Raw genomic sequence first — 17,094 nt, forward strand, 5'->3', positions numbered from 1 at the left:
TACTACACTCTGGAAAGGACTGGCACAGTAAGGAAAAATGGGAAGGAAAAGGATGGTTACAGACTTACAACACAGTACTAACGCAATTCAAAACAGTGGCAAGCTATCCCTATAACTACTTATACCACCTGCTATACAGAGTTAAATCTCTTACCACTTGTCACTTGGAGCTCTCTGACAAACACAGTATATATTCACTAGTTTTTGAAGTTTTTTAGCTTGTGAGTTATTATTGCCTTTATTCCTATCCCTTCACATGCTTTTTGAATCCTAAACCCTGTTAGTACCACAAGTAATAATGGTTTCTGAACAGCATTTCTCTTAAGTGATAACTAAGGGCAAAAACTCCTGGTAAACTTATTTCAGCAGTAAGACACAGGTGCTCAAGCTAAGAAAAGGAAGGACAAAACTTAAAGGCAGTACAAATTGTGTTCTTGAAAAAATGCCTTCCTCTTTCTGATAAAACAGGCAACAAACTGAAGGACTCAAACCTATTTGGCAGAAACTGAAAAAAGTGGCACTAGAAAACCAACTCTGATTCAATTTGAGTGGTTTGCTATCTTAAATACCAAAGTGAGGTTATTTCCTAATTCATAATGCCCATTGTGATGCACTACGTTTCCTAGAAATGACACTAACATTACTTAAACATCATTGCATTGAAGTCTAAACTGTTTGCATGCCACCCCTCTCAAGTGTACTCTTCTCCAGAAGCACAGCAGTTACACATTCCACTATGCTCATCTTTATCCCCTTACTCTGGATAATAGTTTTCTTCATGACGAATTGCCTCTTGTGAGGCCCTATCTCCTATATCCAGCCCCCTTCCAAGTCATACAAACGTTCCTCTCAAGGGAATGAGTTCCCTGCTGCAGAATAGAGGCTGAGTAGGTAATCATCATCAGGGCAAAACAGGACAGGAAACTCTCTACAAAACCTCATTTTGTACCCTGGGAATATCGTCCTTGCTAAAGAAATGGAATTCTGAAATGGAATGTAGAAAGTAGGAATGGGAAAATTAGGATGTGCAATTAAGGGAAAAAAAAGTACAGAATGAATGAATGACAGGGGAGGCATTCACAGTTACCAGAAGCACTGGAGGCACTCATCCTGTTGAGGAGGTCAGGAACCAGTTGACCTCAATGACTACGGCATCCAAAATCCTGTACTTGCTTCCATCCCAATGCCAAAAGTGTGCCTTACATTTGCAAGGAAGAAGCAGTGGGGAGAACACCCCAGCAGTTTGGCCTTCCACAGCTGTAGGAGGTAACAAAGCAAAGCATCAGGACCAACTGGTTTGCCCTAAATCCTTCTTTTGACTGCTCCAATCAGAGTTTCCTGTGAGCAATTTCCAGTTATTTCATCCCACACCATCCAGGACAGAGGTATAAACGGATCTGAGCTGTCAACTGCAACAGCAGCAGTTTTCGTCAGGTCAGGTATCAAAACAAATTAATGTAATTTTAAGTTTCAACAATCAGCAATTTCTACATTTTAAAGCTGAAGTGGAGATGTGTCAACAGAAGAAAATACTCCCACAGAGGAGCTACTCTACTGGCCAGAGAGTATCATGTTCCCTCTGACATAAGAGGGATGGTGATACTTTTATCCAGAGAGACATTGCAAGAATTCAGGCCTCCAAGCTTTAAGTGCACACCTCATGGAAACCATCGTTAGGTTTTCACATTGCAAGTGAATTGCATTTCTAGACATTTACACAAAATTCATTCTTTCGCTCAAAAAAAAAAATCTACTCATCTGTATTTTGTTCATAAGCTCAATTATTTAACCCATGGTTTAGAAGCAACAGTTCAGAAGCAACTACCCAAAAAAAGGACATGCTCTAAGGGTAATAATCTCTACATTAAAAATTCTAGCTTATACAATAATTGCATACTGCAAAGAGAGAAGGGGATGGAGCATCTCTACAGCATTTCCAGAGCAAGAGGTAGCACTATTTAAGCACTTGATTTACTGATGGAATTTGACTGTCTGGTCAAAGGCCTGTTTCTATTCGAGCTCTCTGGATGCCATACAAATATCTCTGCTAGTCAGTTCACCTAGGCTAACAGTCACTGACTCCTGCATCTTTGAGAGAAAGTAGAAAGTTGTCTGGGAAAAGTCAATTGTCTCCTCCAAGCAAGCCTGTGCTTCTTTCTTCCTGGTAACAACAGTCTGAAAAACCAAAACTGCAGGGTCCCAAGCCGTGATGTACATCAACACAGGCTAAGCCTTATGCAAGAGTCTTCTTACGGAAACAACTCATATGCCCACAATGGCACTTTTGCTTGAGTGTTTTTCCAGTGCCAAGGCTTGGGTTCTTAGCATTTATGGGATTATGATTGATCTGCACAGTACCAAACTAATTTAATTTACAAATTATGCTCTCAAAGGAGATTCATGTAAGCCCCTGCTACAATGACTTTTGATTCTAGCCAGCTGCCAAAATATGACAGCTGGAAAGTGGAGAGAATAGAATGTATTCATAGCTGACAGAAGTTGTTATTTAATAAGCATTCAGCGGCAATTTTCACAGCTTAGTACGCTGACAGACATGTCCTAGCAAGTCTGGCTTCAGCACTTTTAGCTTGTACTGTCCCCAGGTATCTGCCACCACTGTGCCAGCAGATCCAGTTCCCATGGGCTGAGTGAACCTCTGCTGCACCAGTCCCACCTACTGTCCCTGCTTAGAGCACTGATGGAGGAAGTCTCATCGTGGAGTTGGCTTTGAGCCCTGCAATGACAATGCAAGCACAGGTTTTCTTCTGCCAACCTTCTTCAGCCAGTGATTACCACTGACAGGGGTGGGGGCCAGTTCACACCCAAGAGGACTATTTAGCATTACAAGAGCTTATTCCCACTTTTGAGAGGGCCAATATTTGGGGAGGGGTGGCCTTCCTCACACCTCTCTGCATTAAGAAAAGATTTAAAGAAGACAGGAACTCAGGCTCAGGTAGCACGCAAGGCTCTCCAACCATTAATGCTTCCTGATTGTGGCCCCTGATGAATATTTACATTACATTTGATCAAGTCATTTATCCAACAAACAGTCCCTCACAAAGAACGAGGGCACCATCCCCCAAGGGTTAAATATATCCTGAACATATATTTTGCGGGTTGCCTTTTCATTTCTGAAAAAGTGCTAGCATACTGCCTTAGACACTGGGCAAAGAACACTCTAATTTGGCCTAGATTCAAAACACTGTGATTTGATAAGCAGCTGCAGAAAGCCAACAGGAGAACTGTCTGAAATTCAACAAAGGCAAGCACAGGGCCCTGCACCTGCGAAAGAATAATCCCATGCACCAGCACAGGCTGGGGACTGATCTGCTGGAAAGCGGCTCTGTGGAGAAGGATCTGGAGGTCTTGGTGGACAACGAACTCTCCATGAGCCAGCAGTGCCTTTGGTGGCCAAGGTGGTCAGTGGGATCCTGAGATGCATTAGGAAGAGCATGGACAGCAGGTTGAGAGGAGTGATCCTGTCCCTTTACTCAGTCCTGATGAGGCCTCATCTAGAGTGCTGTGTCCAGTTCTGGGCTCCTCAGGACAAGAGACCTAGAGCTCCTGGAACAGGTCCAGTGGAGGGTGACAAAGATGATTAAGGGACTGGAGCACCTCTCTAGCCAGGAAAGGCTGAGGGAGCTGGGCTTGTTCAGCCTCAAATAGGGATGACCAAGAGGGACCTCATCAATGTCAGAAACTGACACACAGGAAGTTCCACGTGAATTTGAGGAAGAACTTCTTTACTGTGTGAGTGACCAAGCACTGGAACAGGTTGCCCAGAGAGGGTGTGGATCTCCCTCACTGGAGATATCCAAGAACCATCTGGACACAATCCTGTGCCGGGTACTCTGGGATAACCCTGCTTGAGCAGGGAGGTCGGACCAGATGACCCCACTGTGGTCCCTTCCAGCCTGACCCATTCTGTGATTCTCTGTGAATTTATCAAGATGTGTTTGATGTTTAAGGCTTTACAAGCCTTCCATTTCCCTATCGGTCTAATAAAAGAAAGCCCAACCCTACTTCCACAAGCTCTGTGCTTTGTAAATCTCCACTGATTTTTTCTTTGCTTTTTTTTTGTCTCTCCTTTTAAAGGCATTAGGTAAAGAAAATTATAACAGCACAAAAGGTATTGCTCAGATAAACAAGCAAGTTGAAGACAAACAATGCCATGAATCTGCCATTCCATGTCTTTCACAATGTAATGCAAAGTCTAGAACCACGAAGAGAAAAGGTACAAAACACTGGCAGCCTTGGACTCAAAACTACACCTGGCTTCTCATGTATAAGATGCACACTAAAAAGAAAAATCTTTAATAGCAGATGCACTGTAAACTTTGCGATTGAGCTGCTCTGTCTGGCAGAGGGAGCATTTGCACAGCAAAGCTGCCTTTTTTTTTTTTTTAAGGGTTCTGAACAAAATGTTCTATAGCTCTATAGTTGGAGTTTCCACCAAAGTGATATAATCTTTTTAACAACAAAAATACACCTTTATTTATGTCTTCATATTATATATTTAGAGCATTTTGCCTTGGCTCTACAGAATTCCTTTTTAAAAATCTCAAATGATATTGCTACCAATACATCATCACACTTAGAGACACTTTGATCATTTTCTACATAGCCTGAATAAATTTTGGGTGCAAGAATAACTAAACATAATCCAATTACATTCATAAATACAAAAGCTTAACAAACAGGGAATCTTACCCTCCTGAAACTGATGCACTCTACATTAATCCAGGCTTAGCATCTAAATCACTAGGCAGGGTTCTTCAAAAGAGCTATGAAATAATTAACACAAAATAAAAGTTTCTGTTGCCTTCCCATGGTAAGTACTTCATATTGTTCTATTACTTGTTAGGGAAAAAACTAGATACTGTGTTAGGTCATTCCTTAATATAGACCAGGATAAGTCAAACTTCTTTCATATCCAGTTAACATGCAAACCATTTGACCTTTCCAACAGGACTACTAGAGACCTGGCAAGATCCACGTTTTAGCTTATGGGACTTCACACGAGGCATTACATTTTACTTTAGGGCTTTGCTACAGGCACAGCTGACAGCAGTTGCAAGAGTTCATTCGTTCAAATACTTTCAACTATCTCTTGCATTTACCTCTACTAAACTTAACTGTTTAAGCTGAAGTTCCCAATAAAAGAGTAATTCAAAATGAGAAAAAAACCCTATAATACTAATCCATAGTGGTAAAACATTATGGACTATTCTACTTGAGATTTTCTGGCCTACAAGTCTTCGTGCTCTGTGGCTGCTTATCCAGGAGTTTTGGTGCACAGTTTTTGGTGCAGCACTTATTAATGTACTTTAAGGGTGTGCACCATGACACGATCATCAACTTACAGCATGCTACTTTGTCCCCTTGCTACCTCTCTACTTGGGATAGCATACCCAAGCAACTACATGAAACCGCAGTGTCTTGAGACAAAAGATGAAAAGCTGCTGCACGTGGGACACCACCCCAGTAACTGACAGTGTTGAAAGGTGAGTAATGAAAGAAGCAGATAAATGGGAAAAAGGGGGAGGAACCCATGTCAACTCTTCTGAGAAAAGATAGTACCTCTCTCTGCAAATTCAGCTTGAGGACCTCGTATAGTAAGGGAACCTGAAGAGGTACTTCTGTCACATTTTCACTGCTGTTATTGCCCTGAAGACTTGAGTCATTCAAATTTATATAACACTGGCCTTAGCAGTGGCCTCCATCCCTTCTGTCTCTATTTTTGTAACAGCCACCTGTAGAAGCAAACAAACTTGATGGAACAATGGGCTGAGACCAACTGTGTAAGATTCTACAAGGAAAAGTGCCGGGTCCTCACTTGTGTCACAACAATCCCATGAAGTGCAACAGGCTTGGGGCAGAGTGGCTGGAAAATGGCCCAGTGGAAAAAGACCTGGGGGTACTGGTTGACAGCAGCTGAACATGAGCCAGTGTGTGCTCAGGTGGCCAAGAAGGCCAATGGCATCCTGGCCTGTATCAGCAATAGTGTGGCCAGCAGGATCAAGGAAGGAATTGTACCCCTGTACTCATGACTGGTGAAGCCACACCTTGAATCTTGTGTTCAGCTCTGAGCCCCTCATTACAAGAAAGACACTGAGGTGCTGGAGTGCGTCCAGAGAAGGGCAACAGGGCTGATGAAGGGTCTGGAGCACAAGTCCTGTGAGGAGCAGCAGGGGGAGCTGGGGGGTGTTTAATCTGGAGGAAAGGAGGATCAGGGGGACCTTACTGCTCTCTACAGCTACCTGAAACAAGGCTATACTAAGGTGAGGGTCAGCTTCTTCTCCCATCAAACAAGCAGGACAAGAGGAATGGCCTCAAGTTGTGCCTAGGGAGGTTTACATCAGGTATGAGGAAAATTCTTCACCAAAGAGGTTATTAAGCATTAGAACAGGCTGCTCAGGAAAGTGGTTGAGTCACCATCCCTGGAGACATTTAAAAGTTGTGTAGATGTGGCACTTCAGGACATGGTTTAGTGGCGGACTTGGCAGTGCTGAGTTAGTGGTTGGACTCAATGATCTTATAGGACTTTTCCAACCTAAATGATTCTATTCCTCATATTTGCTCAAACTAACCTCAGCCTCAATTTTCATTTTTTATGACCACTGGCAGGAGGAATATCACCTTCCCCATATTTCCACTGCCTTAGGCACATGAGAGACAGTTTTCTTTCACACTTTCCCTTATATTGGTAACATATGAAACCTATTCTTAAAAAGTCAAAACAAATAATAATTAAAAAAAAAAAAAGCCAACAATGTTATCTCCTGGCTCCATACCAAAGCCAAACAAACAAACCTTTCAACACCATGTCTCTTCTCACAATGCCTTTTGATAGCCATCGGCCAATGAATAATGAGAAAAACAGTTACACTAAAAATAGCAATCTCCAAATGGTGGGGAAGTCGACAGAAGCTGTCAGGCCTCCAGGGCGAGATACTTGCAAAGAAAATATGCCTAATTTTTTTGCAGTTACTATTCAATAACTGCTCCTCTCTTTTGGCCTCTGGAAGGACTGCCAATTTTGCATCTGCTCAGAACATCTAATCAGAGTTTATTTTTTCACTACATCTGTCTTTGAGAAGTAGACACTGCAAACAAATACTTTAGTTTTTCCATCATGAAATATTTAGCTTATACTCCTCATACTGTAACTAAACTGTCACTTATAAGCAAAAAAGAAGAACCAGCATTTTTTAATGTAAAAAGAATGTGCTCACACATCACATCAGACATCCCTTAGCTACAAGCTCTTTGGTTCCTTTTTCTCCCAGTACAGGCAGCTTCACTTTCAGTGGAATGACATTAGCAGAAGAACTATTTTTTTAAAAGTTAGCTTCCTACTCAGTCTGAAGAGACTGTCTAACAAATAAGGTCACAAACAGAATGAAATGCAGACAGTTTCCTTACGCCTCTTCTCCCGCAAGCCCTCCCTTCTTCCCAAGCCCACACACCAGCGCTGGTCTGTCATTCTTCAAACTGCATAGCAGAATAGACAAGGGAAGGAAAACAAATGGTCAGAGGAAACAGCCCTTTTCCCAATTTTCAGCACAAAGATGTAAACCACAGTGAGAAAAGAGGCAACTGGGAAATTACATCCGTACCAACTGATCTCTCTTTCCATCTTCAAGTCAAACTGAGGAGCTCTCTAAAGACTGTTGCTTGCAGGCAGCTATGCAAACTCTGAAGCACTAACCAGCACTCTTAGGAGTTTCAGAACACTTGCTCATATTAAACTGCTTGTGCAGCTGGGAACTTTGTAATCATCCAAAGAAAAACCTCTGCTCCTTCAGGACTCCGTGCACAGAGGAGACAGGCTTTGGCACTGGTAGCTCGTTTGTCATTCTCAGTATATTTTTCAGTAAACCACATCTTGTAAACAGAATTAAAGAGAACAGAATAACACTTCTTGCTTGGTACCTTGGCAAATCCCATTCACTTCATAAGCACTGATAGCTCCTGTAAAATACAGCATTTGCTGCTCCAGGAGCAGCATCAGCAGGTACATACTGTGACGTCTGACAGCATCTCTGAGCTGTGCCAGAAAGTTACAGAATTACAGAAAGGTTGGGGATTAGAAGGGATGTCTGGAGAGCATCTGGTTCAACCCTGCTGCTAAAGCAGGTTAACTTATGGCAGCTAGCACAGGATTGGGTCCAGGTGGGTTTTGAATATTTCCAGAGAAGGAGACTCCACAACCTGTCTCATCAGCCTGTTTCACTGCTCAGTCACCCTTGAAATCAAGAAGTTTTTTCTCATATTCATATGGAGCTTCCTGTGTTTCAGTTTGTGCCCATTGTCCCTTGCCCCAGGCACAGGCTATGTCTTCTCCAGGTTCAACTGCCTCAGACTTTCCTCATAAAAGAGATGCTCCCATCCTCATCTCATCTTCATAGCTCTTTGTTGGACCTCCCCGCCCCTCCCCCCAGTATTTTCTGGTCTTTCTTGTATTGAGGAGCCCAGAACTGGACACAGCACTCCAGATGCAGCCTCACCAGGTCTGAATACAGAGGCAGGACCACCTTCCTCTTCCTAATGCACCCCAGGATACCACTGGTCTTCTTGGCCACCAAGACACACTGCTGGCTCATGGACAGTTTGCTGTCCACCAGGTCCTTCACAACAGAGCTGCTCTCCAGCAGATCAGTCTCCAGCCTGTGCCAGTGCACAGGGTTGTTCTTCCCCAGGTGTAGGACCCTGCATTTGTGTTTTGTTGAACTTCCATTATGTTCCCCTCTGCCCAACGCTCCAGCCTGACCAGATCTGACGAATAGCAGCACAGCCACTCTTCCCAGTTTTCTACCATCAGCAAACTTGCTGAGGAGACACCCTATCCCTTCATCCAGGTCACTGATGAGTAAGTTCAACAGGACTGGACTCAGGATTGACCCTTGGGGAACACTGCTGGCTGCAGGCCTCTAATTAGACTCTGTGCCACTGATCAAAACCCTGAGCTCTGCCATTCGGCCAGCTCCCAGTCCACCTCAGCTGCAGTAGTGGAATCCATCTTCAGCTGTATTTTGTGCAAACTATCACAACTCAATAACAAATCAAGCCAGCACACCAATGCCAGCAGCTGCCAGTTAGGGTTTAGTTAGGAGCTCTCAGTAGCTTCCAGGATGAAGCATAAAGTTACTGACACAATTATCACTGGCCAGGCCAGCAGTTCTAATGTTTCTCTCCTGTTCACATACCTGCTTGAAAGATGATTTCCCCAGTCCTCCATTAAAATAACTTATTTCATACTTACACAAAACTTGATTTTACTGGAAATGACACATATAGCTTAATAAAATAATTCACACAAACACAAGAGCAAGAGGCTCAGCCAGACTCGAGTCACTCAAAGCTGACATGCTCTAGGTCCATTCAAAACATCATTTTCCTTTATTGTCTTCTCACTATTCTCACACATATTAATGACCTCCCAACACCAGCGTAAAGAACATCAGGATGCTCATGTGGGATGAATGCTGAGCAGCTGACATGCTGTATTTGCATTCCCTACTTCATCCCAAGGTGGGCTGCTCTTCCACCTACTCTTTGAGTGTACTTCTTGCCAACAGATTTATTATCATGAGTCTTCCATCAACTATAAGCTTGAAACTTCAACACAGAACAACATCCTTGAAACAATTGAAATAATGAAAACTGAAAAAACGGCAAAACCGAGGGGTTATTTCTGAGGGGGGAAAGGTGTTTGTTTGTTTTGGGTATTTTGAAGAAGAAAAGTGATCAGTGAAGCAGAAAAAAGCTGGCAGTGTGAGAAACACACTGAAAGAGGCTGCAGTAGAAAAACAGAGCTGTCAGTCAGGTCAAGCATTTCAACATGACTGTATTCCACTTAATTCCTACAGCAAGAGAAAAACAAATAGCAAAACATCTTCTGAAAGACAATAGCTAAAGTTGCCACCAGGATTCAACAAAAAAGTAACTTTTAAACACAGGAAAACATTCGACAAATTTGCATTAGGTGGGAGGGTATACACTGCCTATAGACTACATTCCTCTTCAAACTATAGCTTTGCTTGAGTATTTCCTTGTTTCTAGTAGTAAATATTGCCATAAAACAGAGAGAAGCACCTTTTAGAGACTACATCACAAACATTTTGATAAGCTGCTAACATGGCAAGCACACATTTGGAACAAATATCCAAACCTCTCACAGGTCATCCCAACATCATGAATACATCATCAATACCAAACAGCATTTATTTCAATCTGCAGAGGACAGCAGTTTTGACAGTTCTAATGTTAGTCATGCTTATTGAGTTTATTCTGGTGATGTTAATGAAGCATGGGGAACTTACCAACTCCCAAAAAAGTAAAATAAACATAATGTTAATTCAGACTCCAAAGAAGTATGGATAGTTTTAAAAGCTACTGCGTTGCACCTAAATAACATAGATCATGTTGTAGATATGATTAACCCCAAATTCTGTTAATATGGTATTCATACGGTATTCAACATGCCCAAGAGCCACTTCACAAATCCTGCCTAGCAGTATGTTGGAGTAGTTTATTTCTAAAACTGCTTTTGTTTCTTCTACTGAATGAGAATAAACTCCTGCCCCAAACAAATCTTGTTCTCATCTCCTCTAGCTTTCCTTTTTTTTTTTTTTTTTTTTTGCATCACAGCATAGGTCTTGAAGGAGTAAGGAGGAGAACAGTTGCTTCCTTAATTAACATAACCTGCCATGAGGAAACAGTAAGAACAGCAACCCAGAAAAATCCAAGTTTGCATACCCAGGCTCTAGTAATTTCTACCTTCTTCACCGAAGGCTAACTGCTCACAGTTTGCCATCTCTTGTTACACAAATGCCACCTCAGAATTAACTACTTGAAAGCCCTACAGTACACTTACATGTGGCAGCCTGAGCCACTTCAACACTTGGCTGTTAATAAACCTCAACCCACCCTTTATCCCTTATTACTTTCAGAGCAACTTCCTTCCCACGGGCCCTTCCTTCATGGGAACCATACCGCCCATCACACTCCCACCAGTGCTCCCGCCCTGCATCAGCTTCCCGGTGTTAAATTCCTGACCTGTGCAATGGCACTCTGCAGAGCTCAGACAAATGCCTTCACCAGGCAGGGAGGAGGACTGGGAAAAGCCACCCTGTTGAAGTCCAGCCAGATACAAGTCCACACAACAGGTTCTGCATGTGTTTGTGTCATACAGACATTTATACTAAATATACATTTTATATGTGTCATGTATGTATACGTAACTACGTGCATATGCAGTATATACTTACACTGATATATGTAAAAGCTATCCCATGACAGCAACCCCAGCATCACGTCTGTTACTTCCCATGAAAAGGGTACAGCTGTATAATTATACACAGCAGCTTTACAGCACTCAGCTATATAAAGTGACTGACACAACCCTGCTGTTGCTATTGGTTATGTTGCAGCTAGGCTGCAATATAGTAATTTACGAAAAATCAAATGCTATCTCTGCACTAATGTTAACCTTAGCTGACCACAAGATTTTCAACTGAAGGACACAAACCAGGCACATTTTACCCTACACGGGCAACAAGGAATACGCCCATTTAAACTGTATCCTGTACAAACTCAAGTGACTTACTAAAAACTTTCTCCAAGGAACTGGGAGATCTTAATTTGTTCAAATCATTAATGAAGAGATTAACTTTTCAGATAAACAGCTTTAGAAACCAGTGTATTTTCTGAGCTCCAGAAACTACACTTTATTTAAACTTAATTTCAAGGAGTTTAAACTAAAGCAGGAAATTAGCCCTCAGCAGCCCAGCATTCATCTTCAGCATCTAGAGGACAAATTAAAAACAAAACCAAATAGCCCTCCTTGCCAAGGAACATAATTATGCTGTCTTATTGCTGTTTTGCTAAAATAATTTAATTAGCAGATACAGGAAGGAATTTATGCTACATCAGGAAAAGAAGGGCTTGGGAGGTGAATTGTACACACTGTTCTAGCATACCAGGAACATGGGTGTTGAATTCTTCCAGTAAAAACTATCGGGCCAAAGCTGGATTGGCACACCAGAACTATGCATTTTTTTTGACCCAAAGGAGGGGGAAAATAAAAAAAAAAAAAGGCACCAGGCCATCCAACACTTACAAGAGCAACAACAAGAGCATACTCTTAACTACAAGTAGGAAGAAACAGAGCAGCTGAGGAGCGGTGCTGAGGTGTAACAGGTGAAGTGGAGATTGTGGTTTCCCGCACATGCGCAAATTAAAATTCCAAAACCACACCAGTCCCCGTCTTTCATTCTGTTCTGATCTTGTGGGCACTGACATTTGTTATTAGGGAATCCCAGAACTGAGGCTTTTATAGGTACCTATTTAGGCCAATTCCTCCAGGCTACTCCGTGAGACAGCGTATTTGATTCCTGCAATAAAGTTTTAGTCTAGGCTAATTCCACCACATGTTTCCTCTTTTAGATAGGAAGCCTGCTTACAGCAGGACTGCACTCTAGATCTCCAGGATAACAGAGGCCTCTACAGAAAAAGTATTACCCTTTCCTGAAACTGGTTGTTTCGCATGGCTTACTGCCTATAGTGCTTAACTGCTCATCAGTATCACGCACAAGGACCCTACGCAAGCAAGATCCTGTGCCTTTGTAAATCCTTTTCATGAAAGCTCTTGACCATCAAATCAGTAGAGTGCTATCCACATCTCCAGTTCAAATTTCTCATTAGTGTACAAGTAATCAGCTACTGAACAAGAAACTGAATTACAGTTCAGCCTTTAAGTCCCTGGAATTCAGGAATAAACTGCTTTTCAACCCCTTTTTGTCTCAGACATTAACTGTCCTAATCAGTACACAGGCATTTCAACAGCTCTCCAGTCTATTTTAGCCATATAAAAATAATTTTTCAGAGCCAAACTGTACTTTAATTTCACCAGCATAATCCACCAGTGGATAAGATAAGCCAAGACTAAATGAACTGGAAGGGTTTGAAACACTAGTTAAGATTAGCTAAAAATATCACCATGATGCGTAAACCCAAATAGAAACCTGCTCCATCTCCCAGGGCAGTATCAATTCTGCAGACCCAACAGGTGTAAAAAATAATTCATCTTTGTCACTAAACTCCATGAAAATGCAGGAGGGAGAGAAGAGCTGTTGACAGAGTAGGGGCCATTTGTATATAAATGATTCCACATGGCAAATCAGATTTAAAGGTGTCAGGGTACCGAGCCATCAAAAGCCAGTCCCTTCACCCAGAGATTTCCATTGATCCTAGAAATTCAATACTGCAGAGTTTGTCCCTATATCTTATGTGCAAAGTGCTTCAGCCATCTGAAAAAGGCTTTGAAACTCAGCCCACACTGAAAGACAAGCCTTCCCTGAAAACACAGTTTTCAAGTAGGAAACTAGTTAGACAGTGCTGGGTACAAAGATCATATTTGTTTTGACTTAGTTCCTCAAATCCTTTGAACACCAGTTCAGAGCACATTCTCTGTAAAACACTCATGAGAAACTGGCATGTTCATTCAAGCACATATTGATGAACTGCTACTTACAACTACTGTCATTTAAGGACATTTTTATTACAAATGGTAGGATTTGTAATAACAGACACCACAAGATCCTTGAGCAGCTAAGAGCTGCTGAATAAACAAGGGTAACACGAGTGATTTTTCCCCACTGTTTCCCATTTGAACTGCAGAGGCTCAGCCCAGCAAAGTAAATTGCTTGTTTCCTGTCAGCCTCCAACCTCTGCATCTGTTTTCTGGATGGGAGCAGGGAAGGGAATTCAAGGGTAGTTTCTTTTGTTATTTGAATAAGCAAATGCAGATAAAACAACCATTTCAAATGGACAAATCCTTCCTAAGCTAATTTCCTTGGAGCCTTCATACAATAAAGATTTTTCCCAGCTCTATCCCTCCCTCTCCGACCCCCAAGAGTCCTCCATGCCACAGGGCAAGTTGAGCCCCAGTGTCTGTAATTAATGGCTTTGTCTGAAGGTTGTGGGTTGGCCACAGCATAACAGATATCCACATGCAGGAAAAGAAAAAAATGGACTTACTCGAGAGATAGACAGAGGCACATTGAAATCCTTGCCCCCTTGAAGCCTGAAACCCCAGGGAGCCGGCCCAACCAAAGACACGCTGTAGTTGCTCATGATGTTTAGTATTCAAGGACCAAATCCAACTGATGCCTGCAGAAGAGGATTAGAGTTTTAATTTAAAGATGATAAAAACAAAAGGCACTGTCTGCAATTTTGAAAGCCTTCTTTCTTTGGCTGTATTCCCCTGCCCGCAAAACAGCCAAAAAGCCCACACCAGGTCTGTCATGACTTGTGCTTTTATTCCTCATACGTTGTTTCCCTCCATAGCTTAGGAAGAAACATAACTTGGAAAACTGCTGCTGCCAAAATGTTTGACAACTACTTTTTACTAACAAAACACTGCGTGGGGCAGGGGGGGTTAAAACACTCACCATTAAAGCTCAGCTTAAAAAAGTCAATATTGAGGCAAGCATGAATTGATAGCATCCCTTAAACCCAAGTATGGAAGACATTAGCACTACTGGCACATTCATTTCTAACAAAATTAATATCATATGCTGCCATGTCATCAGCTCAAAGCTTATTTCTAAACACAACAATGTCAAAGCATCACAACTTTGCAGTTAATCAGAAGAAAATAAAATCCCTGTGAGTTATTTTATTTTTATAGCATAGCTTCATAGTGGCAGAACAATGTCACAGACAAGACAGATATTAAAACCAACCCTCAAAATGAAAGCTGTGAACTAAAGCAAAATATCCACAGCCACGACTCAATGGTGAGGAAGCAAAACCCAAGCATCACCCCCTCCACAAATGTGGGCAACAAATTACCTTTAAAAGGCAACTGAGATACTTAAGTGCTGTTCAGCGTCAAAGATAAGGGCTTCGGTTCCACCTCAGATAAGTAATGTTACAATGACATCTTAGGTAGTGGATGCCGTCTATTTTTGTATAGTTGAAGCCCGGCAGGAGCACACCAGGGCAGGCTGGTGTAAGACTACACCGGGGCACAGCCAGATTCCATACTCATATAGGGACATTTAAGGTGGACCTTCAGCCAAGCAGCAGCAGGCGGCCGCAAACCCCACCAAACTCTGAAAAGCCCGGCTTTAGCTGCTCATACGCTGCAGGGGGGCCGCGTTAGTTTCTCAGAGACGGCGGATTTTTCCAAATGCAGCCCACCCACAGGGCTGTCGCACAGCCCCCATCGGTGCAGGGATGCCACTCCTCAAGAAAGCCATCCACAACGCACGTTTCTGGGTTCACCTCCCAGAGCAGCAGAGATCCCCTGCTCCGACTCGTTTCTAAATCAGTGAACTTTATTCATACCCACGGCCACTCAGGTAACCAGAGCAGGGCTACTGGCATTAGGCAGCACAAGATTTATATATTAGGAAGCAGAATTTGGAGCTTGTACCAGAGGTGCCCGGGTAACTGGACCATTCCCAACCTGCCCCTGCCTGCTGGCATCCAGCAAAGGGGCAGCTCTGACCCCAGGCGCTGACTCAACCCACCCTTAAAAGCCTCAACAAGCACCAGTGTACAGAAGGGAAAACACAAAAGACAGAGCTCTCCCGTGGCTAAAGAGGAAGAAAAGCTCTCGCCAAGTTTGAGCTAGGATTCTTAGGGGGCTTGCTCACCACTAAAGCGAGAACTAAGCTGTTTAATTGCCCTGTGCACAGAAGTCTTTTAAAAAGAGGATCTAAATTAGTCAAAGATTTCTTTCTGCATAAAAATACAAATTGTTTTCACTCCCGCTAAATAAAATCCACTGCAGTGACAGGTCACTGTAAATTATGAGACTGCAGAAAAGCAAGACACATCTAGTGACCAGCACACAATGCAGATGTTCCACACAGGAGAGAAGGCTTTACCTGTCAATAGAAACTAAAGCACTTGTGTGGCTTTTTCTTTTAACTGAGCAACAGCTAGTTACAATTACAGATCCAGGAAAAAGATTAAATTATATTAGGAATGGATACCATTCTTTTTCATTTGTAGCAACTAGAAATAGGATGGAAGAGACTGCACGCTGAAATACCGTGCATCCCACTCAGCATCACTCATCTTTCCTTTCTCACTCCCTTAATTCTGATACGTCTTCATCTCCAGCCTGACAGATACACCAGGAAGGAACGGCAGACAAAGAAGACCCGTTCAAAGTTTTACTTAACAAATTTCTTAAAATATGCCATGCAAACAGCTAAAGGAAAACACTGCAAACCACCAACTTCGCTTCACGTGCGGAGGATTGTGCAAACAAATCAGCCAAGGGCGAAATTGTGCAACTTTCCTTTAGACGATCAAACGCTTGGTGGACCTGCGTCTGGAAGGGGGAATTTCAAATCCCCCGCAGGAACGCCGACCCGCAGCACTGCCGGCCAGGGCACAGCAGCGGGGCCTTCCTGCCCCCGGGGCGGCCGTGCCGGAGGAAGCGGCGGGGGCAGCGCCAGCACAAGCGCCCGTACACCTCGGCACCCCTTTGCCCGCCTCTCCGGGACGAGGAGCCTCCACGGCCACCGCAGGCTGGGGACCAGGCACCCCCCAGGAGCGCTGGGTCTCGGCTCCGGGCGCTCCCACAGCCCCAGCAGCTCCAGGGGCAGCCGGCGCGCAGCCCCGCGGGTGCCGCAAAGCCCGGGGAGCGGGGCACACCGGAGCCCTGCGCCCGAGCAGCCCTGCGGGCACGGCAGCGCTCGGCTGAGGGCGAGGAGCCCCGCAGGTGTCCCGCAGCCCCGGCTCCTCGAAGCGCTGCCCCAGGGCCGGGCCGCGCCCCCGCCGTACCCCGGCACCCCGGCCGGGCGCTCCGCAACCACGAAAAGCTGCGCGCCCCGCTTACAGAAATTAAATGAGAAATAAGCACTGAGGAGTTTTACAAACCGCGCCCAGCCTGCTGACTTTTTGCCCAGTTCTCCCCCCTTTTTTTTTTTTCTTTTCGCTTTCTGCCGCCTCGGCACTCACCCGGCGGTGCGGCTCAGCGCGGAGAGGCGAGGACACCGCGGCGCGTCTGCGAGGCAGCAGCTCCGGCCCCCCGCTCTTGTTTTCACTTCCGTCTCCCGCCGCTCCTCC

The 17,094-nt window shown here is 43.8% G+C and overlaps 1 protein-coding gene across 10 annotated transcripts in view; it reads right to left on the reverse strand.

The window, feature by feature from the left end:
• PDLIM5 (PDZ and LIM domain 5) overlaps positions 1–17,082 on the reverse strand; it is a 124,770-nt gene extending 107,688 nt beyond the window's left edge. For 4 of the 10 annotated variants that reach the window (XM_032108881.1, XM_032108880.1, XM_032108876.1 and 1 more), the window contains exons 1-2: positions 16,987–17,081; positions 14,044–14,175 (exon numbers count right to left, since the gene is read on the reverse strand). In XM_032108881.1, the coding sequence (XP_031964772.1) occupies positions 14,044–14,139 (96 nt within the window). In that variant the 5' untranslated portion in view covers positions 14,140–14,175; positions 16,987–17,081. Of the gene's footprint in view, positions 1–14,043; positions 14,176–14,859; positions 14,950–16,986 lie in introns of those variants that run through there. The other 6 variants (XM_032108878.1, XM_032108879.1, XM_032108882.1 and 3 more) reach the window with 5 other exon arrangements.
• Positions 17,083–17,094: the final 12 nt, after the last annotated feature.

The sequence above is a fragment of the Corvus moneduloides genome, chromosome 5 (assembly GCF_009650955.1).
Source record: "Corvus moneduloides isolate bCorMon1 chromosome 5, bCorMon1.pri, whole genome shotgun sequence".
Classification (NCBI taxonomy): domain Eukaryota; kingdom Metazoa; phylum Chordata; class Aves; order Passeriformes; family Corvidae; genus Corvus; species Corvus moneduloides.